This window comes from Pelodiscus sinensis, chromosome 7 (assembly GCF_052426305.1).
Source record: "Pelodiscus sinensis isolate ZL-2025 chromosome 7, ASM5242630v1, whole genome shotgun sequence".
Lineage (NCBI taxonomy): Eukaryota > Metazoa > Chordata > Testudines > Trionychidae > Pelodiscus > Pelodiscus sinensis.
Genome location: NC_143058.1, coordinates 13669326 through 13695276, shown reverse-complemented (window position 1 = coordinate 13695276; position 25951 = coordinate 13669326). Strand labels below are relative to the sequence as shown.

The window sequence follows — 25951 nt, the reverse complement described above, 5'->3', positions numbered from 1 at the left end:
CACAGTAGTGTTTTCCACAAAAAAGCCCCAATTGCGAAAATGATGATCAGGGCTTTTTTTGCGGAAAAGCGCGTCTAGATTGGCCACGGACGCTTTTCCGGAAAAAGCGTCCTGCCAATCTAGACGCGCTTTTCCGAAAATGCTTTTAATGGAAAACTTTTCCGTTAAAAGCATTTCTGGAAAATCATGCCCGTGTAGACGTAGCCTTAGAGACTAATTAAAAAATAGAAAAGCATGAGCTTTCATTGATGAAGTGGGTTTTACCCACAAAAGCTCATGATTCTATACATTTTGGTTTGTTTTTAATGTTACAGACTAACACTGCTACCCCTCTGAGACTTCCTAACTTCACAGTATTTCTCAACCTCGGGGTCATGGGACTGGTTTATGGCAGGCAAGAGACTTGCCAGGCCCATAGGCTAGGAGAGGGGGGAGGCAGTTCTGCACTCCTGGAAGGGATGGGGCCACAGGCAGAAGGAGCAGGGCCTAGGTAGCTGGCCCTTGGCACCACCTCAACTGTACCCTGCTTCCCAGTGCTGTCTGGGGCTCTGTAATGTGCTGTGTGGGACTCCAGCTGCTGCCACCCCCATGGGCCCTTTGAATTGCCAGGCCGCAATGAAGTTACCCCTTTTGACCCCCTCTTCCAGCGCAAGTGAGGGGATTGGAACTGGAGGGCTTGTCAATTGGGGATGGCAAGTAGGGCAATTGTGTAGGGCCCCATGAAGTTAAGTTACATACTTCAGCCCCAGGTAGTAGGGCTCTGACATCAGGCTTCTGAACGAGACACTGAGATTTGGAAAGTCTGAGAACCTCTGTTTCACACAGCAACAGGGGACAGAAACCTATTTTTAAAGCAGAACTATGTGGCTAAGACTAAAGGATTGTCAAGAACCCCCAGAGATGCATGTGTAGGACTGAAAATATTGTTGCAATATTTTGACTTTTAGCTAAATGCCACGAGGTCCCTTTACTGCTAAAAGCTATAACAGTTTGTGATGGGTCAGTATTTAATAGCCCTTCTCATACTTCATTATTCTGTATATTCTTCTTACTCTCTGGCTGTGTCTACACTGGCACGATCTCGCACAAAAGCGGCCGCTCTTGCGCAAAAACTTGCTGCCTGTCTACACTGGCCGAGTGTTCTTGCGCAAGTAAACTGACATTCTAATGTATAAAATCAGGGCTTCTTGCGTGAGAACTCTGATGCTCCCGCTTGGGTATAAGTCCTCCTGCGCAAGAGCTCTTCCAGAAGAGGCCAGTTTAGACAGGCAACATGAATTTCTTGTGCAAGAAAGCCCGATGGTTAAAATGGCCAAGAGAGCTTTCTTGCACAAGAGAGTGTCTACACTGGCACGGATGCTCTTGCGCAAAAGCATATCTCTGGCACAAAAGCACATGCCAGTGTAGACGCTCTCTTCTGGAAGAGTTTTTTGCACAAGAACTCTTCTGCAAAATAATTTTGCCTGAGAAGCGCCAGCATAGACTAGCCTCTCTGTCTCTTGCAGCTGGGCTGGTGCAGAGGGAGCTGTGTGGTGTCTCCCTCCCCTGGAGCATGCACGCCCTCCTTGACCAACTTATGCAGCTAATTTTAGGAGGCCGATAGGACACCACTTCACGCTTTCACACAGGGCTCTCCCAAATTCAGACCCGCTCAGGGCCCCCTGCAATGCGGGGAGGTGCCTATGCCCCACCCCTGCCGGTTCCTAGCTCACCCTGGGTCACGCTGCAGAGAAGAAACCCCGCGAGGAGGAGCTATCTAGGAAATGAAAGTGAAACCAGCTGCTAGCCGGGGCGTTTGTCCCCACGGGAGGCGGCAGATTTCCTCAATCACCGCGCGGCGCTAGCCGGCCATGGCAGGGGAGGCGCAGTACCCCTTCCCCGTGCGGGTGGAGGCGGACTGGGGGGGCCCGGGGCTCCCCAAGAGCCTGCGGAAGAAACTCCTGTGCTACTTCCAGAGCGCGAAGCGATCCGGAGGGGGCGAGTGCGAGATCCAGGAGCGGCCCGGCCAGGTCCTGGCTTGCTTCGCCCAGCAGGAAGGTAGGAGCGGGCCGGTCTCCTCGCGGGCGTGTCTGCAGTTTGGGGAGGGGGCTGCCCGGCCCCCACGCAGGGTCCTGGAGCTGGCCCCTGGCGCCGGACCTGCTGCCCGAAGTCAGCCACGCCCGCGGCGCCTGCTGGTCCCCGGCCCTTTCCCCGCTGCGACGCCCGCTGGCTCCCCATCCCTGCCCCGCCACGCGCGGTGCCTGCTCGCCCTCATTCCCTCTGTTCGTGGTTGCGCTGCCTTCCCCTCCCGCGCATCTTCCCCCTTCCGTGATGCTCTCCTCCCCCTTTGCTGCGTCTCTTCCTCCCCTGAGCGCCCCTCTTGCTAGCCAAGCCCCGCCCGCCCCGTCTGGGATTTCCCCTTCTGTTGCTGCTCCCCTTCCCTGCCTGTGAAGTAGGGATGTAAAATCCTGTGTGTTTAATTAACCAGTTTAACGTTAAGTTTAAACACTTAACTGATTAAATGGGGGGGGGGGGCAACTCCAGCCCATGTGGGTTGGAGCAGATCTCTCCCCCCAGCCAACCCACCCGCCCTGACTGGGCTGAATGGCCTCCCCTTTTGTCCCCCCCCCTTTGCTTCAGGCTCCACTGCCTGCCAGCCTCCACCATAACTGATAAACCATTAACATCCCTATTGTGAACTAGCGATGTGATAGTGCAGTCTGCTAAACAATTAACCGATAAGTAGATGCCTGTGTGTAAGCATGAACATTAACCAGTGAGCCCAGGCACCTAGGAAGGGGCAGTGTGTGCGCACATTGCCCCATCAGGAGTCTTGGAAAGAAAACAGATCTGGAGAATAAGGGCAGTTACTGCAGCTTTTTACAGGGCATAACTTACTTCCCTGCTTTGTCAGCTCAATTCTGCTTCTTTGAAGCTTTATGAGGGTTGGAGCTACAGTTCCCCTTCCTATCTGTGCCTGTCTCAACCATTCTGCAACCTGGTTGCTGAGAAGCAGGAGGTTGTATTGGCCTCCACATGCCTGACTTGGGAGCAGGACAGTTTGCATAGAGGTGTGGAATAAACCTTAAAATTCCCACACTTCTCTGCATGGCCATGTTTGGACCAGAATGTCTCTACCACTAACTCTGTAAAGCGCTTGGAAGGAAAGTGCTGTGCTAAAAATGCCCAGTTATATCTTCCTATTTATTACAAACTTTTCCTCTACAGAATTTACACCTGCTAATGATGAGCCATATCTACAGAATGGAGAGAGAGTATCACTGTATGCCCACTCTTCCCTTCCTACACACATCAGATTGAGTAGATCTCAGACTTTCTGATGCTCATTTCTCATGTCCATTTGTAACTTGTGAACCTCACCCCACAAGGCTGTGCATATTTGTGTATTTTATTTTAAGACTTTTCGTTTGTTACTAGAATCTTGCCACACATATATCTTTTACTTGGAACAAATCTTAAAAAAAATACTAGGTAGAGTCAGTTATGCAAAAACACTGTACTTGGAAGTAAATGTGTTCTGGTTTCATGGCACATTCTGTATCCAATATGCAGGATGGATTAATGTGCTTTGAATGATGTTGTGATACTTACATTGCTATACACAGTGGAAATTCTTTGGGTTGGGCTCCCCTTGTAATGCTTTGATCAGATCCACCTAATGCCCCAAACCTGCCAATATTTATGCTCATGCTTAACTTACCTACTTGCGTAGTGCTATTAGTGTTACAAACCATTCACATTGGGGCCCAGTTACACTTCATGACGAATGAACCCATAATAAGAGGCATTCCTTGCACTGAAGAAGTTAGTCATAGGCCCTGATAGTGCAGACTCTTACTGATGTGAGTAAATTGGATGCTGTATTGTTTGTGAAGCACTCTGCCATGGAGCCCTGATTTCATCCGTGTCTCTGATGCTACTATAGTACAAATAGCAGATTTGCGTTTATTTTCCTCTTCTCTGCTCTCTTGCCCTCAGAAGTTACTGCTGGTTAAGGTGAATAACTCCCCACATATATTTATTCAGCATTCCTTCATAGGAGGGCTCTGGAGGATCACCCAGTGGGGACCATGCTGCCACAGGGAAAAGGATAACCCAAGGAGCTTTGTATAAAATCCATATTCCTGCAGATTTTCAAGATCCTCACAATGCATGGGCTTAGGAGGCCAAACACCCTCCCAGGTTCATGTCTCTGTTAATCCCAATATTACTAATTGAACAATTGAAAGGAAACTGAGAGAACTCATAGGGCATGTGTTATTAATTATTCAGTCTCTTATTTATATAGCCCCAACAGCATCACTAGAGACTTGTATGGTGACAAGTTCCCTTCTCCAAACTGCCTGCAATCTAAGGGCATAATCTGCCTTGCTCTGAAGTCAGTGAGGAGCATAATTAGCCTTAACTAGGCAACATGCAAACAAAGAAAAATAAATAGGAGGTAATCAAGAGCAGATTTATTGAATGAAGTTTAGCCCATCAGTCTAGTGCCATGATTTTTAAAATGTGCGTATTTCATTGGAGTTTGTTGTATGATTTCTTAACAGTGCTCAGCAGTGAAGAGTATGTAACCCAGCATTAGGATATTTATAATGGTGCATAGACGTAAAGACTAATATCCCTTCTGCCATGATTATAAAAGCTTTTTTATTTTGCTTTAGCGAGGCAGCGAGTTCTTAACAAAAAGAACCATGAGCTTGACTGCGCAGCAAAAGGAAAATTAAAGCTGGTTGTCTCACAGCTTGAAACGACAGGTGCAACCCAAAAAGATGTGCCTGGGGAAGTACCGGCTCCTAAGGAGGTAAATAAATATAAAATAGAATCCTAATCTGCAGTGTTCAGCGTTTTGAAGTAATAACAAGAATGTCACATGCTGTTTTTAATTAGCTGACTGTCCTTTGCTTTTAGGAGTCTGAGACACCAAGCAAACTCCAAGATCCAGGTAAGATTTTGTTCAAAACAAAAAAACAAATCTGAAATATTGAATCTGCTTATAAAATTGTAAAATATTATTTGTGGGAAATGAAGCTTTTTCTTTTGTGCTAAGATGAAAACTGCAAAAGGGAGAGAAAATGCTTTCCACAGTGACTCCTAGCTCTTGGCCCAATCTAGTCGGTGGGGGGGAGAAGCTGAACTACTTTCTGGGTAGAGATGTATTCAGCCAAAATTCTAATATGTGGTTTTTCTGCCTGGATTTGGGTTCTGCAGCCTGAGTGAATATAGCAGTGGTCTCCAACCTTTTTACACCCAAGATCACTTTTTAAATCTCAGAACAGGCGAAGATCTACCGCCCCGCCCCTTCCTTGAAACCCTGCCCCTTCCTCGAAGCCCCTCCTTCTCTATTATCCTCCTGTCCATCACTTGCTATCCCTAGCCCTTACTTACACACTCTGATAAACAGTTTATATTTAAATTATGCGATTCATAAAATTAAAATCAGATGTGATGAAATAAATGGTCTGTTTTTATTCATGCTATTTAAATCTAAAATGAAGCATTTATAATTATACATTTTGTGGGGACAGAGTTCTGGGGCTAGGGGCAGGGGAGAGGGCAGAGGATAGGGTTCTGCAGCAGGGGACAGAGTGCCAGTGGGGACAGAGTTCGGGGAGTGGGGATGGGAATAGGGACAGAGTTCTGTAGCTGGGGCCAGGGGAGTGGGGGACAGCGTTCTATGGCTGGGGTGCCCGTGGAGGCGGAGAGTCCCCTGCATCTCCCTCCTCCCAGGATTCTCCCCTCACCCCAGGGAAACCAGCCCGTGCCTGCCCGGGGCCGACCCCACGCAGCACAGGGAAGCCCCAAAGGCGCCTGCCCCCGGGGCCGGCCGGCCTCCCCGGCGCAGGGAAGCCCCGCGCGCATGCCTGCCCAAGGGGCTGACCCCCACCCCTGTGCAGGGAAGCCCCGCATGCACGTGTCCTGGCACCAACCCCCCCATGTGCAGGGAAGCCCTGTGTGCACGCCTGCCCTGGGGCCAACCCCCCCCCCCACACGCGCATGCTGGGAAACCCCTTGTGCGCTTCCTGCAGGGCTGACTCACCCCCTCCTTGAGGTAAGTAGTGGGGCTTCTTGGGGGTGGGAGGGAAATGGGGGCGGGGCAGACAGGATGCCTCGTGAGCGACTGGTCGAGGCCTCGCGATCGACCTGTTGGTGACCACGGAAATATAGTGTGTGTGTGTGTGTATATAACCTAAGTTAACTACCTATCTCCTAGAACTGGAAGGGACTGGTCATTGAGTCCAGTTCCCTGCCTTCACAGCAGGATCAAGTACCATCCCTGACAGATTTTGCCCCAGATCCCTAAATAGCCTCCTCAAGGAGTGAACTCAGAACTCTGGGTTTAACAGGCCAATGCTCAAACCACTGAGCAATCCCTCTCCCTGTAAGAAGTGATGAAACTAGCTTGCTAAAACCAGAAGGATATCCACTCATGGTGGAAGGAGCCAGCCATTCTGTGTGTGATGCCTTCCAAAACCATAAGTATGTTCTTGGGGTGGTTATACCATTATGGCTACACTTCTGTTTTTAGTATGCTAGCTCGATCACAGCTAGCATGGGTATGTCTCCTCAAACTGGAATTTACATTTTTCCCTTCCAGTGCAGACATGACCTTAGAACAGAGGAGTGTTTTGGATTTGATCAGTGAATTCTACTATCTCCTGCTGTAGGCTCCTGTCATGTCCCAGTGCAGCAAAGTACTTCAGTACCTGGTTAATTTTTAGCATTGTGAGTAATATCATTGACTTCAAAAGGGCTAGTCAGCTGCTTAAAGTTTAGCATATGCTTAATTGTGTTGGATCAGCACCTGTTTTGCTCAGCCTTTCTAATTCCTGCAGAAAGTTTTAAATATGTTAAGCTTGTGAAAGCTATTTTTCTCCTCCAATTTTTATCATTAGTCTAGCACTCAACAGCAGCAACCATAGCCTATTCCTTTAACTAGTTGATTGTAACTGAGAGAAAAGGTGGGTGTGGCAATATCTTTTATTGGACCAATTTCTGCTGGTGAGAGACAGAAACTTTTGAGTCACATCGAGTTCTTCTTGTTCCTGAAGCTCTATGCACCTTGAAAGCTTAGCTCTCTGACCAACAAAAGTTGGTCCAATAAAATATATTGCCTCGCCACTTCATGTCACTAATATCCTAGGACCAGCATGGCTACAACTACATGACATACAAGGATTGCCTCTGAACATTCCAGGTGTTATGCTCCTTCTGTGCCACTCATCATGAGCAACACTCAGGCATCATCTGTGATGCGTCAGTGTAACATTGACAGAACAAAAGTTGCCCTGGAGAAACAATATCAGAGTTGTTAATGCAGTTCTGAAGTTAAATGTATTTTTATGGAGGCATGATGAAAGATAAAGTAAGCTGTGTCACTTAAGAGGGACACCATCAAAATTGCTTAGCCTTACAATTAAAATTAACATGCAACTCACACCCTAACCCTGTGGTCACCAACCCGTCGATCGCGAGGCCTCGAGCAGTTGATCGCGAGGCGTTCAGGCAACCCTGCCCCCCATTTTCCTCCCACCCCTCTCTGAAGCCCACGTCACTTCCAGGGGTTCCGGAAGTGTGCAGGCTGCTCCCTCTCCCACAGCTCTGTTGCGTGCTGGGGGTGGGGGCGTTGGCCCTAGAGGAGGAGTGCGGAGGCTTCTCTGCGCTGCTGGCGCCAGAGGGGTGAGTTGGGCGCAGGGGTTTCCCTGCGCCACGGGAGTTGACCCCGGGGTTTGGCCACGCTGTGGGAGGGAAGGGAGTTGGCGCACTGTGGGAGGGGGGGTTTGACCCCGGGGCAGACGCCTGCGGGGGTTGGCCGTGCTGCGCCGCTGGAGGGGGGTTTGACTCCGGGGTAGGTGCCCGCAGGGGTTGGCCGCGCTGTGGGAGGGGAGGGGAGGGGCCGGGCCGTGCCGTGCCGTGCCACGGAAGGGGGGTTTGGCCCCGCGGCGGGATGGATGGGGCTTGCCCCTGGTGCAGGCTCCCGCGGGGGTTTGGCCCCGCCGCGGAATGGGGGGTTTGCCCCCGAGACAGGCTCCTGCGGGGGTTTGGCCCTGCCGCGGGAGGCGGGGGTTAGCCCCGGGGCAAGCAAGCTTGGGGTTTCCCTGTGCCACGGGGGGCCTGGAGGAGGCATGTGCTGGCTTCCTGCGAGGGGGGGGGGGAGAATTCTGGGAGGAGGCAGATGCAGGTGGCTCTGCTGCCACTGGCACCCTGTCCCCGCTCCCCAGACTCCACTCCCCTGTCCCCAGCTACAGAACTCTGTCCCCACTGGCACCCTGTCCCTTGCTGCAGAACCCTGTCCTCTGCCCTCCCAGCACCCTGTTCCCTCTCCCCTGCCCCCAGCCGCAGAACTCTGTCCCCACAAAATGTACAATTATAAATGCTTCATTGTAGATTTAAATAGCATGAATAAAAAACATACCATTTATTTCATAACTATAAACACGTGATTTTAATTTTATATATCGCATAATTTAAAAATAAACTGTTTATCAGAGTGTGTAAGTAAGGGCTGGGGATAGCAAGTGATGGACAGGAGGAGACTAGAAAGGGGCGGGGCTTCAAGAAAGGGACAGGGCTTCAAGGAAGGGGCGGGGCAGTAGATCTTCACCTGTTCTGAGATTTAAAAAGTGATCTTTGGTGTAAAAAGGTTGGAGACCACTGCTCTAACCCCTTATATTGTGCTCTATGATATTTATTTTGTTAGCTCCGCCCCTTAACGCTCGATTTCAGCAAGAGTCATAGAGGAAACAGATCTCTGCAAAACAGATCCCTTGTCTGTTAAAAGAACTGTTCGTTGAATACTATGAATGGATGATGTTAGCTTTGCTTTCAAGATGAGTTAGTATTTCAGTAATCAGTGTCCTTGTGGCTAGGCTCTCAGTGTGAGGTTGTAGATATAAAACTACCTTCAGCCTCTTGAGGCTTACACGTATCCCCACAGCAACATTTCGAGGCCAGATTGCGAGGTGGAATCCTCTCTTCAAGACTTGTACAATCATCAGAAATATCTATGTAAACTTTGGCTTGTAGGATTCTTTAAATTGTATGCATATCTGCATTTTCTTGGGCTAATTAGAAAGATAAAACTTTTTTTTTAACCTCATTGAGGTCTTAAAAAGTAACCCTCCCATTTGATAAAATACACCTCCTTAACTAATCTCCCATAATGGAATGAAAATTAAGGAGCCCCTTATGCTGCAATACTGGAGAACTCATCTGGTATGCCGTTTTTGTTGCAGGATTTTTAGCTAAGGGTAAGACTCTCCCTTCCTATTCTTCTTCTGCATACCCCTATATGATAAGTGCTTACTTGAGTAATCCTTACTTGCACATATGAGAGAGGGGCCAAAATTTCAAGCCATAAACACAGTCTAGCAGCATTTGTCATCACTGTTCCATGCTTCTATTATTTATTTACATTTCAGTGGTGCCTAGAAGCCCTGCTCTGGATCAGGGGCCTTAGTGATGCTGCTTACAACAAAAACTTTGTGTCCCGCAGATCTCTTGTTCAGCAGCATCCATTTCATGTGAGCCAGAGTTTACTTTAAAGTGCTATAACGGATTGCAGGATCTATTAGCCATGTTTCTGATAAATTGGATGGATACAGTTGAACAGGCTGTCTGGGCACTGGCTTGTTTTTAATATGATACATCTTAATTTTTGAGGTTATGAGCAATGTTCTAAATTTTTCCATCTATGTGTGGGGAAAAAAATTATGTGAACCAAGTCATGTGTGAATGTGCACCACCAGTAAAAACAAAAAACATAGCTGTGGGCGCTCTGCTGATCAGCTGGGTGGCATTTGAATCTCTCCTGAACAGTTGCACAAGTGCAGAGCTTACAGAGGATACTGATTATTTTGTGAGATATAATGCCTTACTTGAAATAAAAATATATATCACAAGGAATAATTCTAAGGTAAGTGGTATCAAAGGACGCCACACTCAAACTAGATCATTTCTGAACAGTGACAGCGTTCCTCCAACTGCAATAATCACCAAGCAATCACATTTATTTAGCTTCATGGAGGGTTTTTTTTTTCTTCTCAGTTAATTTAATTCTATGTATCTTTTCCAGTCTGCTCTGATGATGGGAATTCTACATGTGCAGAGCAGGAAAACAGGACGGGTATGTATGCAACTTGTTAAATAGGACACTCACAAATTCTGCTTTTGCACTAATTGATGGTTTTCATGGAAATTTAAACTATAACATGGCTTGTGACGCTTGTTTAATTCAGCGTAGACTTAATTACACATTTTGAAAAATATAGTCTTTCTCTTTTACATGTCTATGTGGAAGGTCGATGCTGCCACGGTTGATCTTCTGGGGTTTGATTTAGCGTGTGTAATATAGATCCATTAGATCAAACTCAAAGGGCGCCCTCACTGCACCTCACGAGGAGTAAAGGAAGCAGACAGGAGTGGAAATGTGATGTAAGATGTGTTGGCTCCAGCGATATAATTTACATCGCTGGAGTTGTGTATCTTACGTCAGCCTTCTGATGTAGTATAAACCAGGCCTAAGCTGGCACAGTTCTTGGATAAGCTATCTTCTCTCTCCTTGGTGTCTCTGGCTAACCCCTCGCAAGTTTTAAGCATTGAACCTTCACCTTTCTGAGGGCAGAATTTCAGTTTGTCGTCCTCTCAGACCAAAGCCTGGATTATGGCCCTTTGGTATCAACTGTGACTAATACAGTAGGCCCAACTGGGACTGGACCTGCAGGGGTTTCTCTTTGGGAACCTGGACAGCATACTTTCACAGAGACACAGATCACTTCTTCAGAACAAAGTGTGATATATTTTTGCCCGGAGGTACACAATACTTAGAAAAGTGGATTTAAAAGCAACAAAGACATCTGCATGTATATCCACAGCACGGGAAGGTCTGGTTTATTCCCCATCTGATTGGGAGAACCAGCCTACACTGCTTGCATCCTGTTTCAAGGCTTGTCTACATTACATCGACTTACGAGGACTTAATTTTGTAAGCCTGAATACTAACTTCCTCTCTCATTGGTGGCTGTGTCTACACCTATTTCCCATTGTTGCCTCTGACCGGGCATCTCCACCACTTTCAGCAATAGCCCAAACATCCTGTTATCCCACACTGCTCTAAATGGCTGTAGATGACACAGTGGTTTAAAACCCTAGTACCTGCTTACGGGAGAGGTCTCCTTATTGCTGGCACTGGTGGTGACAACGGTGGGAAAAGTAAGAGAAAAATATCTTGTGTAATCAAAATGTTATTATGGTCCTCTTTGTCATCAATGAGCCAAACTAAGAATTGTGGGGCAGCTTGCACAGCCATCCCCTCTGCTGTTCTGGTTTTGTGGAGGAGACATTATCTCCGGAATTGTTGATCCACAGTCTTTCATTAGCATACATTTAGTTTATGTAGTTTTTTAAAATAATTTTGTGAAATAAATTAATCGTTTTAGAAATAGCTCTGATTCCCTTTCTTCTGTCCTGATTTTTGTGCTGATAAGCTTGATATTAATGCCGAGACAGGTAAAAGACCATTTTTTCTTCTTTTTAATTTTGTTCAAGCCATCAGATTTCTGATCTTTAATTTCATCCTCTTCAGGGAATTTGGGGAAAGAGATGCCATCCTCTGAGCAATCCACTGTAGCAATCGTCACTGCACCAGGGGAGGAAATTGATGATGAACTTGTAAGCATGTACTTTGAAAATAAAATGCGGTCAGGTGGAGGACCCATCAAATCCTGTGTCAGAAATAATCAGCAAATAATCATCACCTTTGAAAATGCTGAAGGTACGATATAGGCATACTTCTCAAACATATGACCTCTTTGGTAATGGGTCTTTGAAATGCCATGTTATGCCTGGATGATTGGGTGTAAACAGAGTAACTGTACCGATACCCACTGTGCACCGGAGATGAGGGCTTCAAGCCAGCTATAAATACACTAGGGCAGGCATGTCCAAAGTCCGGCCCGCGGGCCAATTGCGGCCCGTGTTCCGATTTAATACGGCCCCCGCTTCCTCCCCCTCTCTTGGCTCCCCGGCGCTCTTTTGAACTGGCGTGCCCAGCGCGCCGCTTCCGGCTGCGCCGCCGCCGGCCATGGCCTCTGCGGTCCTAGAGCCTGCCCTGTAGGGCACGTCCACAGCACCGCTCGGCTGCGGGTTCGCCCTGCCCCCGGGCTGGCGTGAGGCCGGCGTGCCCTGCGCTCTCCGCCCACCTCTGACCCTGTGGGCCCTCCGCCTTGGGGCTGAGAGTGCGGGGACGGCCCTCACGCATGTTCACTTCTTCAAATCTGGCCCTCTTTGAAAAAAGTTTGGACACCCCTGCACTAGTGCAAGGAAAGAATACTAGGGAAAATCACGGGATCCATGCAGATCTCATATATGTGTAAGGTAAATGGTGGGGCAACCTGAGCTAAAGTAGCAAGTGGAGAACTGCTGTACATACTGGCTGCATATAGGAGGTAAATTCTCCTTTGGACCTATTGTTCCACACAGATCCCTTTTTTCAGATTTTGAGAGTTGGTAAAATAAGGCAGTAGATTCCATGCCATATGAAAAACCCTACCGCTGTTTGTCAAAAATTCTTCATATTATAGTCAGTCTGGTGGGGGAAAATTTACCAGTTGGCTCAGGAGTTGCTGAAAGTTCTGGATACAAACTACATGGCAGTAGCTAAAACAGACAAGAGACAATGAAGGGGGTTATAGTCATAAATAAGATTCAGATGGCTTTTCTTTAGGTTAGTTTAGCTTTGTCCTGATGTGGTAGGTAGTTATTCGCCCGATTAATATGGAATCTCAACAGAATTTAAAAGGAAGTGAAAAGCGATTTGGAACCAAGTTACTATCTCGGGCATGTAAGTTACGTTCTCATCTGCAATTGGCAAAACAACAAGACAAGATCTTGTCTTTTTCTCCTCTTCTACAATTAGGCACTCAGTCTGAAAGATCATTATGTACCTTCTTGAATTGGAGACCTTGACCTTGGAAACCAAAAATATTCATACCATATATATCTTAAAGAGAAATTAGAATCTCCTAACTCATTGTTTGACTCTCCTGCAAATTGCTGCATAGGACAAAGAGATTAAGATAAAGTAAATAAATCTCTCATGTCGGGCATCTGTGTGGCTTTTGGAAATTGTTTTTCTGTAGAATAATTGAGTTGGGTGCAACAGTCAAGTTCTTTTGAAACTCACAGTTCTTCAGTGGAAAATTAACTCTTAGCATATTTCTGGTTTCTTACCTGAAACTTTTATAGTAAAGGAAAATTAGGTCTTAAATTTTAATGTGTTCAGGGGAGCTTTTCAGATTTTTCTTTTCCTAGGATTTTAGGCAAACAGACATGTGGCGCACCAGTCTTCTGTCTTCCTTTTGGACGACTCCTTTGCTGCTTGTTGCCCTCCCAGGCTGTGCTGGCTCTTCTCTTGTGAGGCTCCGCACAGCCTCAAGTTATGCCCACCCTTCACCCTGCATGATTTACCGTTAGATCGGGGTTGCCAACCCATTAAACAAAGCTTCAGGGGGTAGCCAAATTAGTCTGTTACAGGAAAAAACAACAACAAATGGTCTGGTAACGCTTTATAGACTTACAAAACATGTAAGGCTGTGCCCACGAAAGCTCGTGATACCATCTACATGTTTTGTTAGTCTAGAAAGTGCTACCAGACCATTTGTTGTTTTTTCCATTAAACAAGGAGCCAAAACAGCTGCGGAAAAAATGCCAAGAGCCGCACCAAAATTGTTGGGGGGGGAAGGACCAGCTCCCCACCAGCCAGAGTTGCTGAGCGGGGGGGGGAGGGGAGAGGATGCTGTCCTTTTAAAAATTGCGGGCAGGCTTTTTGGCCACATCAGGCTTCCGTCCGCCACTACCATTTTGCTGCACCGGACGGCTCCCCTGCACCCAGAAATCACAGGGGGCCGGAACCAATATAGGGGCATGTGGGGCGGCTACGCAAGCTGCACTTTCAGAGCTAAAGAGCCACAGGTGGCTTGCGAGGCCCCTGTGTTAGATGGTAATTAATGATGCAACAGAAGTATTCTCCTGAATACTTAAACCAGGAGACCAGAAGGGAACTGATGACATAGAGATAAGAGAAGCCCTGTGGCTGGCAGGTCAGGAGTGTGTTCTTGTGGCATAGGCTTAAGGCCATCAAAAATGGCTTTATTAGGTAATATTTGCTTGATTCCATAGTTCAGAGGCAGGTTAATGGAGCAATAGCTAACCAATTTCAAAAACTGAGTTTAAAGTAGCCGCTGGTTTTACATTTACTCCCCCATCTCCTTTTGACTTTTCCCATGGTTTTAGAGTCACATTTCCATATATTCTAACATTCTTTTCTCTGCTTGTTACTGTGTGAGGGATCCAAACAAGCAGGAGAATTCAGGGGAGCTGGCAAAACTGGCTATACACAAAGTGCTGTCCACATAGACTGAAAACATGGAACAACATATTTGCTCTAATCTTAGTCATTTTAGGTGTTGTAAAAATAATGGTGAAGAGCATTTCAGAGACACGGGTGATATTTAACTCTTAACTTCAGACCCAGATCTAGCAAAGCACTTAAACTAGTATTCTCAAATGAGTCTAGGAAAATTAAGGACACATTTCCTATTTAAAACACCAAAGGGATTTGGGCATTAACTCTTTGAAAATCCCAGCTTGAATAACATGATAGACTTTAATCTACCTGTTGTGCTTTGCTACATGGGGTCCTACGTGTACACATATTCAGGCAGTCCCCGGGTTACATACAAGATAGGGACTGTAGGTTTGTTAAGTTGAATTTGTATGTAAGTCGGAACTGGCATCCAGATTCAGCCGCTGTTGAAACTGACCAGCGGCTGACTACAGGAAGCCCGAGGCAAAGCTGCTCTGCCTCGGGCTTCCTGAAATCAGCTGCTGATCAGTTTCAACAGCGGCTGAATCTGGCCACCTGGGACAGAGCAGCTGGGGCGCTGCCGGGTAGGTCCCCACAGCGCCGCACTTCGGCGCTGTGGGGACCAACCCGGCAGCACCCCAGCTGCTCTACCCCAGGTGTCCCCAAGTCAGCTGCTGCTGAAACTGATCAGTGGGTGATTCCAGGAAGCCAGAGGCAAAGCTGATCTGCCCCAGGCTTCTTGGAATCAGCCGCTGATCAGTTTCAACAGCGGCTGAATCTGGCCACCTGGGACAGAGCAGCTGGGGCGCTGCCGGGTTGGTCCCGCAGCGCCGCTCCTCGGCGTTACTGGACCAACCCGGCAGCGCCCCAGCTGCTCTACCCCAGGCGTCGGTGAGAAAACCCTGGTCTGCTGGGGGGAAAGGGGGGCGCACTAGCTGCGCCCCCCCGCCCAGCAGACCAGGGAGACGCGGAGCAAAGCCTCTGAGGACGCGGGCGGCAGGACCGCGGCGCCTCTCTGTGGTCCCGCCGCCCGCATCTCTCTGGTCTGCTGGGGGGGGGGGGCACAGCTAGTCCCCCTCCCCACTCCCCAGCAAACCAGGCTTTTCTCGCCGAGGAGGACGTGGGCGGTCCTGCCGCCCGCGTCCTGCGCAGCGAGAAAAGCCGCTCCACGTCTCCCTGGTCTGCTGCTGCGGCGAGAAAAGCCACTCCGCGTCTCTCTGGTCTGCTGGGGGCGGCCCCCCAGCAGACCAGGGATACGCGGAGTGGCTTTTCTCGCCACGGAGGACGCGGGCGGCGGGACCGCAGCGGGTCTGGGCGGTCCGCCGCTCGAGTCCTCCGGGGCGAGAAAAGCCCCGTTCGTATCTAGGGATCCGACATAAGTTGGATCCACGTAAGTCGGGGACTGCCTGTATAATCAATTAATACATTTCTCAAATTAATTAGCTTCATTAGCTCTCACTTACTGTTGTCATTTCACAATTAATCTAGAGATCAGTATTTGGCATTCAAGGACTAATTGGTACTAGTAGCGTCATATTATTTAGCAGTAGGAGTAACTGCATGTTTTAAAAGGATGTTGCTCTGGATGTCCCTTTATGGGGCTGTAGAAGAACTTTCAGCTTGAGCATAACTTTTGACTACGTGTCTTTTCATCTTTTCTATAATAAGAGGTGTGAATCCACTGCAGAGATTTAAAACTTAACATGTTGATCCATTCTGAGTAACTACGAGTGTGTATAATAGTGATCTCCATGTATTTGTGTTTCTGTGGAACTAGATGCACAAGAAGTCTTGAAAAAGAAGGATCACTCAGTAAAGAAAATTGCACTCCAGGTGAAACCATGGCAAGTGGAGAATATCCAAGAACTCCCACAAATGGCCTCATCTCTGGTTGTTCTTGAAAATATACAAGAAACTACAAAACAATATATGTTAACTATGTTGGTGGAGAACATCAGTGGCTTGTCAGAAGAAGACAACGACTTCAATGTGGAAATGATACCTGAAATAAATGCTGCTGTAGTTAAATTTATCAAAGATATGGGTAAGATGGGATGTTTACGGTATGTTCTTTTCACTTGAGGCTTTAAAAGGGGCCATTCAGGTAACACTTCAGCTGAGCTGGAAAACAGAGCTACATATTCTCTCTCAAGGATCAAAACCCAATCTCATTAACATCAAGAGTAACTCCTCTAAAGGAGTTACACCAGAATAATTAGATTTAGTGTGTCCTGTAACTGCAAGGGGAGCTACAGTCATTTGTAAATTATAGTTGTGTGTATAGAAGTGCTGCACAGCTGGCAGTATGTAAAAATAATTATTGCAAATCATATAAAATAGTATTTTATGCCTGGTGAATTATTATTATGGGCCATATTGTGCCATCACTTTTTCAGCAAAACTTTTAATGGAATGGTGCTTGTTTATTAAGCCAGAAAACATACTAAAATTTTCATTAAGGGCCAAATCCTTGTTCCATTAAAGTCGCTGTAATAGTTTTGCCATTGATCTCAATGGGAAAATTATTTGATCCTACGTTATAAACGATCATTAACAGTTTTTTTCCAAACCAATATAAAACTATTCTCAGAGTGCCAAGCTGTGAATATATATAGCATGCATGGTGTACTCTATATTTGATATATTACCTTATTTTATATACAGGTTGAACCTCTTTAGTCCAGCACACTATGGTCCAGCAACATCCATGGTCTGGCATGATTTTAGTTGGCTGGGTATCCATTTATCATGGATGTAGCCAAGTTTCCTGTGGTCCCATAAAATTTGTTTACAGCCACCACTCCTGGTGCTCAGTGTTCTGTGCCGTTATCTAGCTCTAATATACCCCTAAATGTCTTCTAAGAGCCCACTAAGCAGTGGAAATGTTGGTACTGCTGCTAGGAAATATTGACCTCCTCATGGTTTGGCAAATTCTCTGGTTCAGCACCGGTCAGATCCCATGGGTGCCAGACTAGAGAGATTCAACCTTTAATGTTCTAATTTGGATTAGAGACTCTCATCAGGTATATATGATTGGGAACATTATAATAATATACATTCCAGGAGACTGGCATTCCCTTAAATTTACATACACGTCTCACTAGTATGAAATATATCTTGAACAAGAGCTGTATTTGATCTTATTAACAGACCAGATCAGTTTGGATGGAGAACAATAGCCACCATACACATGACCAAATTCAAATATGGTATAAGAAGGCACAACAGTTGTGGCAGTAAAGGGAGTAACACCTTCTTATCAGTGGGGTTCAATTTGAGTGGTAGCTTTAGACTAATTACAGAATCCAGTACTATCACTATACAGCATTTCAATATGTCTTTGATTTTTAAAAAAGAAGTATCCTATATAATAAATATCTCTAGGGGAGTGTGGTCTATTAGAAGTAGCATCAGTTGGAAGTCAGGAATGTCTGAATTCTCTAATCTTGGCTTTGGTAGCCTGCGGAGAATAATTTTGTAGTTGTAAAATTGCTATTTACAAGACCAGGAACAAACGCTGCTCATCCACCTTCTATCATAATAGCCAATGATAGTGGAAAAACTAATGATATTTTGTTTACCTGTCAAAAAAAATAAATTCACTCAAGAAAATGGGAAAGTAGAATTTTGCAAAGCTAGTTAATAAAGATTAATTATGTATAATGGAACATTTTTATCATTACACCCATGGTTTATGTTCTTTTTCCTAACATCATAATGGTAACAATTATCTGGTAAATGTTTTTCTTTTCTGTTTTTAGATATAGGGGAATTTATTGGAAAGTTCAACCAAAACCGTAGAGCAAAGCAACAAAATATTATGGCACGGCATCTTGAGGTGACAAACAGCATTAAGGCTGAAAATGTACCACCTAACACACTTAGTGACTATATAACTATCTACTTTGAAAGTCCAAGAAATGGTGGTGCACAAGTGTCAGAAGTTCAGCTGTTCGCAGAAGAAAATTCCGCTATTATTACTTTCCTTTATCAGAAAGGTAACATAAATATGTATCATTAATTTAATCTTGCAGTTAAAAGCTCAACATGAACATGATTATATTAAGAAATGAGTAATTTATGCTCAGAAAAGAGTTAAAAGGTTCCGCAGGTTGTTACTCTTTGCGGTTAGAAACCTAGATTTGGGACTAAATATGATATTACTATATGAAGCCCTTAGTTTCCGGTGGACATCTTGTTGTTAGAATCTTTGAAGTGTTTTTGAGGCAGCATGAGGATTCTTTCTTTTCTGCTTCTTAAATTAGTACTGCTGGAGAGGAATTCTGTTCTCTTCTTCCCCCCCCCCTTCCAAAATTACAAATTCTGCACACGATATTTTAAAATTCTATAAAATTCTACCTAATCTATTTGTAAAAATAATGTGGGGCATTGATGCAACAGGATCCATAATTACAGACCATCAGTCATTATTGAGAACAACATTGTAGAATGTACCAAATAATTTGTGCTCACTTGAATGCAGTTTTACATAGAACTCTCGAGCATAAGAAACTGGAGTAGCAATTTTTAATGTATCATGTGAAGGCCATTCATATTAGGGATGTAAAATCCTGTTTAACCAGTTAAACAGTTAAACTCTTAAACGGGAGTGGTGCAGTAGATATTACAGTAGTACAGGTGGGACCTCTCTGATCTGGAAACTTCAGAATTAATTCTGAGGTAATATTAATTTTGGCTATAATTATGACAGATCCTTTACAACGGGGGGGAGGGGGAGGGCTCAAACTCAAGTGGCTGGAACATTTTTTGCAGTCCAGCCCAGGTGTCCTGAAGGTCTTGGGGGGGGAAGTGTTCATACTCTTCCTACAAGCCTACTCCTTCCCCATGGCTTCTTCCACCGTGGTGAGTGCAAGGGGGGGGGGCGACCTCTGCTGCTGCCCTGCGCCAAACTCCTTCCACTCCCCCCTTCCCCCCCCCCCAGTAATCCCTGAGGCTTCGTCCCTCCAGGGAAGGGGTGCAGTGGGGGGGAGAGGAAGAGGAGGCAGCATCCAGAATGGGTGGGGCTTGGGAATGAGTAGAGGGACACACCCCTTGGGCTGCTGGGACTCCTGGGCCAGATTGTGAAAATGCTCGGTCTATAGATGGCCCACAGGCTGTGAGTTTGAGACCCTGCTTCAAAATAATATCTATTTGCCCAGTTACAATTTAACCAGTCTCCTAAAATGTTTCAAGGTGTAGGTCTGTATTGTAGCTATAATCAAACAACTGCGAGCGAAGTCTCTCTCGTGCAAGACATTTCAGCAACTTGGATATTTATTTACTCCAGACGAAGATCTGTTATAAGTAGGTTTGGCTCTCGCTCACCAGTTGGGAGTGTGGGAGCTGTCCCCTGCAAGAAACTGTTAAGTTGTAGGGTGGACTCCCCTGCTTCTGGGGCTCGTCCTGCTCCTTAATGTTGTCCGGAGGATTCTACTCTGTTGGATTAGGACAACACACCCTCCAGTGTGCTTATGTCCGCAGGATTGGGTGTCACCAGTGCCATGGGAGAGCATTCAGCTCCGCTGGCATGGAGCTGCTCCCAAAAGCTGCAGAGAGCTTCTGTGCTGCAACAGAGCTGTGACACCTGATCCCTGGGGGCACACCAACCCACCCATAGATTTTTTGTCTTGGATTTCAGCATGTCAGCTGAAACAGACATTTATCTACAGGAATTGATCATTGAATCCTACCAAGCCTATGTATAGGTAGACACTACATATAGGTAAGGCAAGCCGCATTTGGCTCCAGAAGGTTTAAAGTATAGAACACCAACGTCTGCATTAAAACTTCCATGTGGAACACTTTGTGCATTATAATTCCGTAAATCCACCTTACATCCCAATGCCATAAATCTAACTCTTCTCTTAGGAATCGGACTACAATATATAGGATCTGACTGCAATCACATAAATTACACCTGTTTTAATGAGAGTCTTGTTCATTTTTCACACCACGGACATGCTGTACATGTCAAGTTCTTTCTGCTTCTTATAATTAAGTGCAATTATATAGAAGCCCTTGAGTCCCTAGAAAAATGTCACTTGTCAGAGTATCCTTTCACTCACTGCACTGAAGATCAACGTTCTGGTGTTTGATTTAGTGGGTCTAGAATAGACCCATACATCCAACCCTGGGGGCAGCTTCAGCCGATGTCCGTACTCCTCTCAGTTGTGAGGAGTAAGGGAAGTCAACAGGAGTGTTTGCTGCAGTTGGCTTCTCACAGTGGAGATAGCGCGAAGCTTGGCTTAAGGTCAGCTGACTCCCGCTACATATTCTGTGTAGCTGGAGTTGTGTACTTTAAGCCGACTTTCCAGGTCTATTGTAGATACGGCCTCATTGACTAGGAAATATTCTTGTTTAACCTAAAAAGCACTCCTGTCAGAATCAAAATAAATACAGTAACTCTTGACTTGCAACATTAAAAACAAAAATCTGAGGATTAGCTTAGAAGTGCTACAGTTAATTGATTTGACTTGGGTAATTTTTATTTTATTTTATTTTTAGATGTAAATATTGTCTTGGAAAAGCAGCATTCATTCCACAAAGTGCCAATTTCTGTGTATCCATACTATAGTTCTTTGGGTACAGCTTTATATGGAAAGGAAAGGCCACAAATAAAGATGCCAGAACCAATTACAGTGTCCCTGGATCCTTATATCTGGCAGTTTTTACAGACAGATAATCGGCTAATCCAGGAAATAAATCATGAAATGGCAGATTGCAAATGTGAACTAACATGGCCTCTATCCAACTGTGCAAAACCAGAAGTAAGATTGTGTCCCTCCAATGCCTTATCTAAACAAAGATCAATGATCAGGTTGATCAAGACATGGAATAAAGATGTTTCTAAAAAGTTCTCATGGTGCATATCGAAGTACAAGGCCATTAAATGTGAAATAATTTCAGTGGTGTGGGAAGCCATAAGAAACAGCTTGGTAAAGGATGGTGTTTTGATTATACCTGACATTCCCAAGAACATGATTGTCTTAGTAGGTGACTCAGCAATTTTGAAAGATGCAGAGCAAGAAGTGAAGGAGCTAATAGAAAATGCCAGGGAAAAGATTGAAAGAGAAAAGCAGAGCATAGAACAAACTATGTCACTTGACCTAGGAAAGTATGCAATTTTACACAGTACTGGGTTAGAGGAGAATGTTCACAAGGAGTACCCCTCTTTGAAGATATCTTATGATGCAGCATCAAAAAGTATCAGTCTATGTGGATTGGCTGCCGAAGTATTTAAAGTCAAAAGTGAAATACTAGAAAAAGTGCACAGCATGGCGCACAAATCAATCCATGTCCATCCTTACGTTTTCCAGTTCCTACAACAAGTAGATAATAAAACTTTGTCACAGAACTTATTTATTTCAAATCGAATTAATGCCTTTTATGAGCTTGTCACTGATAGCATAATGCTGATAGCAGGTTCTCCTGGAGTTCTTCTAGAAGCAGAAGAAGAATTGAAGAAGGATTTGATTTACAAATGCATTGACCTGGAGGACAATTCAATCCTCAAAAAGAGAGAATGGAAGGAGCTAAAGGACCATTTTTATAAGGCACATAATTGTTCCAAGGAAACAGTAATAATTAATGAGTTGGAGGATCAAATAGTCATTGCTGGTCATTTCAGAGCAGTAGAAGCAGCATATCAGCAACTTTCTGATTTTGTGGATAAACACACTGAGGTACAAAAAGTTGTCATGACGAAGTCTGTGGCAGTTGTAATGTTTGTGGAGAAGGAAAAGTCCAATGTGTGGCTTGAAATAAAAAAGAAAGGCGTGAGAATTGAATTTGGCACACAAAATACACATAAAGGTATTTCCCTGAAAGGACCGAGAGTGGAGGTGTTTCAGGCAGTCCCCAAAATTGAACAAATTCTGTCGTCATTATATACAGAAAATGTGGAAATTGATAAACCGGGGGCCAAGATGTGTTTCAAAGAACAAGAACTCTTGTATGTTACAGGGGTGAAACAAAAATTTAACTGTCTGATCAGGCTGCAAGCTGAAGGAGACGAACAAAAAGATGATGAAGTTAGTAATGTGTATAAGAAACAAAGCCAGTCCTACTGTGAAATGACCCTGCAAGATGGGGTTGTAGTAGCAGTTTATAAAGGGGACTTGTGCAGTCATCCAACTGACGTGGTGGTGAATGCAGCAAATGAGGACTTGAAGCATATCGGTGGCCTTGCTGAGGCACTTTTACAAGCTGCAGGGCCAGAACTACAAACAGAATGTGACCGTATTGTGCAGAAACGAGGCCCTTTGCAGCCCGGCCGTGCTCTTATTACAGATGCTGGGAAGCTCCCATGTAAACAGGTGATTCATGCTGTTGGGCCCAGGTGGAGGGATCATGAAGCAGAAAAGTGCGTGTACTTGTTAAAAAGAGCAGTAAAGGAAAGCCTACGCCTGGCTGAAACGTACAATCATCATTCCATAGCCATCCCTGCTCTAAGCTCTGGGATTTTCGGGTTCCCGTTACAACTGTGTGCGCTGTCAATTGCACTGTCTATCAAGGAAACCTTGGAAGAGTCTCCAGGGGAAAGCTGCCTGAAGAAGATCCATCTTGTGGACTCTTCAGAGAAAACAGTTCAGGCTCTCACTGATGCCTTGAAAGAAGTGTTTAGAGAGAAATCACCCCAACACAGTTCATCAACGCAGTCTAAAGCAGCCTTTAAGCCCAGAAAAAGCAGAAATGCTCAAAGCAAAAAGGGACTCCAGATGGTAACAACAGATGAAGGATTAAGCGTCATACTAGAGAAAGGAGGCATTGAAGATGCTACGGTAGGCATTTTATGTTATCTAATGTTCTCTAACTTGTAAAGTTTTATTTTCAATATATTAAAAACCAAAATTTTGAATTATAATTAATAAGGAAACATGCAATATACTAACACAAATAATTGATTGTTTGTGAAATTGTATAGGTTAGGCAAATGAACTACAGATTCCCTGTCTATAAACTGGAACTCGCTGGTCTTTTCCAGCATCAGAGTCTCCTAGTATTACAATGGATGGTGGGGCTGGCGTTACAATGGATGGTGGGGGGTGCGGCAGCGCATGGTTCAGCTGAGTTGTTGGGGGGAGCAGGGAAACCTGTGTGGGGGCAGGGCAGAGGGTGGAGCTGGCATCAAGAGGACCAGAAATGATCATCCTTGATCTGCCAAAATCCCTCATTCGGAACCAGTCAGGTCCCTTGCGTGCCGCACTAGAGAGGTCCAACCTGTAGTAGCTGAGTTTTTCATGCTGTTTATACAGAAATAGAGATGAACAAACACACTTTAGACTAAGAATGTTAAGAGGCAGGTAATTGGGTAATCATGTAGTCAATACAATTTGTATTGAATACACGATTAGTCTATAAGGAAAGCAGCTACCCCCACTGCAGCTCTGCAATTTAAATGTAGTAAGAGCCGGGCACACAGGCAGCCCAGCTGTTACTACATTTAAACTGCAGAGCCGCAGTGGGGGTAGCTCCTGGACCTGACACGAGCCGTGACTGAAACGGGCTTGCTCAGTCCCGGCTCGCACCATGTCCAACAGCCCACGTCTGGGGGGGGGGGTCTCTGCGAACAGGGGCTCCTACCAGAGCAGCCTCCCATGCTCCCCTGCACTGCTGCCTTTTAAGCCGGCTCCCCTCAGCACCTGCTCCTGCTTCCCTCCACTCCCCCACCCCTGTTGCTTCTGATATAGAAGCGGGCGGGAGGGGGAATGCAAGTAGTCGATTAATCAACAACTCTTTTACATCCCTACTTTGACTGTTTTATTTGAACTGCGTTCATTGTCAGAAACCCGTCTTTCTCCTCCACTGTTTGTTTATGGCTTTGTTCCTTGTTTATGAGCTCCAGCTAGCTGTGAAACCAGGACTGCTAGTACTGCCAAGCTGACCTTTGCACTCTTATCCTCTCACCAGCTGTGTGAAAATACCTATTTCTTAGTCTATAGTGGAAATTGTTAGCAATTACCTATAGTCTCCTTCGCCTTGAGAGAGAGGGGCAGAACTTCTAATACTTAAATAAAAATTAAATTTCTGATCCTGGACACCTTAAATCCCACTGAAACTTGGCTGTAGTGGCATAGGAACCTGTAACTCTGAGCTGTCTTCTATCTGTTGTTTTACATGGCCCCCATGATTGCAGTATCTCAGTGTTTTAGTGGCACTTTGGCTGCTGTGGATTGCACTGCTCAAAGGATCTTTACCTGGGAAGGATTAATTATCTCAGGTACCTGTCATGACTGGATCTTGCATATTCCATGCAGTGTTAACTTTGCTGATGGAATCTGAAAATTGCCAGGCATTGAATTCTTCTAACTGTGTTATTCGGATCAACAGTCAAAACTCCAATTAAGTAACTCTCATGTTAGTTCGAATTAACTTTAATAGGGGCTACACATACAAACCTTTAGTTTGAATTTAAATCGAACTAGCGGAGCGCTTAATTCGAACTAGGTAAACCTCATTCTTCGAGGAGTAACGCCTAGTTCGAATTAAGTAATTCGAATTAAGGGCTGTGTAGCCACTTAATTCGAACTTGTTAGAGGCTAGCCCTTCCCAGGTTGCCCTGGTGGCCACTCTGGGCCAAACCAGGGAAACTCTTCTGCCCTCCTCCCGGCCCCGGAGCCCTTAAAGGGGCACGGGCTGGCTACAGTGCTTGTGCCAGTTGCAAGCCTGCCAGCACCCAGCCAGCAGACCCTGCACCTGGCACGGCATGAGCCAGCCACCCGCTGCCACCCAGCCCTCCCCCTCTTCCCAGGACCCAGCTGGCAGCTCCCAGGAGCCTGCCCGGGGCCGCAAGAGGCGGGCGCCCGCCTGGTCTAGTGCGGAGATGGTGGATCTCGTTGAGGTTTGGGGGGAGGCCTCCAACGTCCACAATCTCCACACTAGCCACAGGAATGCAGCCGTCTACAGCCGCATGGCTGCCAGCCCAGCCACCAGAGGCCACATGCGAACCCAGGAGCAAGTTTGCATAAAAATCAAGTTGGTCCAGTGAGACTCCTGACCCTGAGCTTAGAACATAAGAACAAAAGAATGGCCGTACTGGGTCAAACCAAAGGTCCATCTAGCCCAGTAGCCTGTCTGCCGACAGTGTCCAACACCAGGTGCCCTGGAGGAGATGGACCGAAGACAATGACCAAGCGATTTGTCTCGTGCCATCCGTCTCCAGCCTTCCACAAACAGAGGCCAGGGACACCACTCCTACCCCCTGGCTAATACCACTCCATGGACCCAACCTCCATGAATTTATCTAACTTCTCTTTAAACTCTGTTATAGTTCTAGCCTTTACAGCCTCCTGTGGCAAGGAGTTCCACAAGTTGACTATGTGCTGTGTGAAGAACTTCTTTTGCTTATTAGTTTTAAACCTGCTGCCCATTAATTTCATTTGGTGTCCTCTAGTCCTTCTATTATGGGAACTACCGTATTTTCCGGCGTATAAGGCGACTGGGCGTATAAGACGACCCCGTAATTTTTTAGTTAAAAGATAGGTTTTCGTCTTATACCCCAGCGCCCCTCCGCCTCCCCGGCTTTGCTCCCGGTGTCCCTGGTCTGCTGGAGACGGTCCCCAGCAGACCAGAGGCACCGGGAGCAAAGCC

At 45.9% G+C, this 25951-nt stretch overlaps 1 protein-coding gene across 1 annotated transcript in view; it reads left to right on the top strand.

Annotated features, from left to right (window-relative positions):
- The first annotated feature begins 1744 nt into the window (after positions 1-1744).
- LOC102456104 (protein mono-ADP-ribosyltransferase PARP14) overlaps positions 1745-25951 on the top strand; it is a 48085-nt gene continuing 23878 nt past the window's right edge. The window contains exons 1-8 of the mRNA XM_006137650.5: positions 1745-2037; positions 4662-4801; positions 4909-4942; positions 10073-10123; positions 11582-11770; positions 16140-16406; positions 18124-18360; positions 20867-23142. Coding sequence (XP_006137712.3) covers positions 1851-2037; positions 4662-4801; positions 4909-4942; positions 10073-10123; positions 11582-11770; positions 16140-16406; positions 18124-18360; positions 20867-23142 — 3381 coding nt within the window. The 5' untranslated portion in view covers positions 1745-1850. The remainder of the gene's footprint in view (positions 2038-4661; positions 4802-4908; positions 4943-10072; positions 10124-11581; positions 11771-16139; positions 16407-18123; positions 18361-20866; positions 23143-25951) is intronic.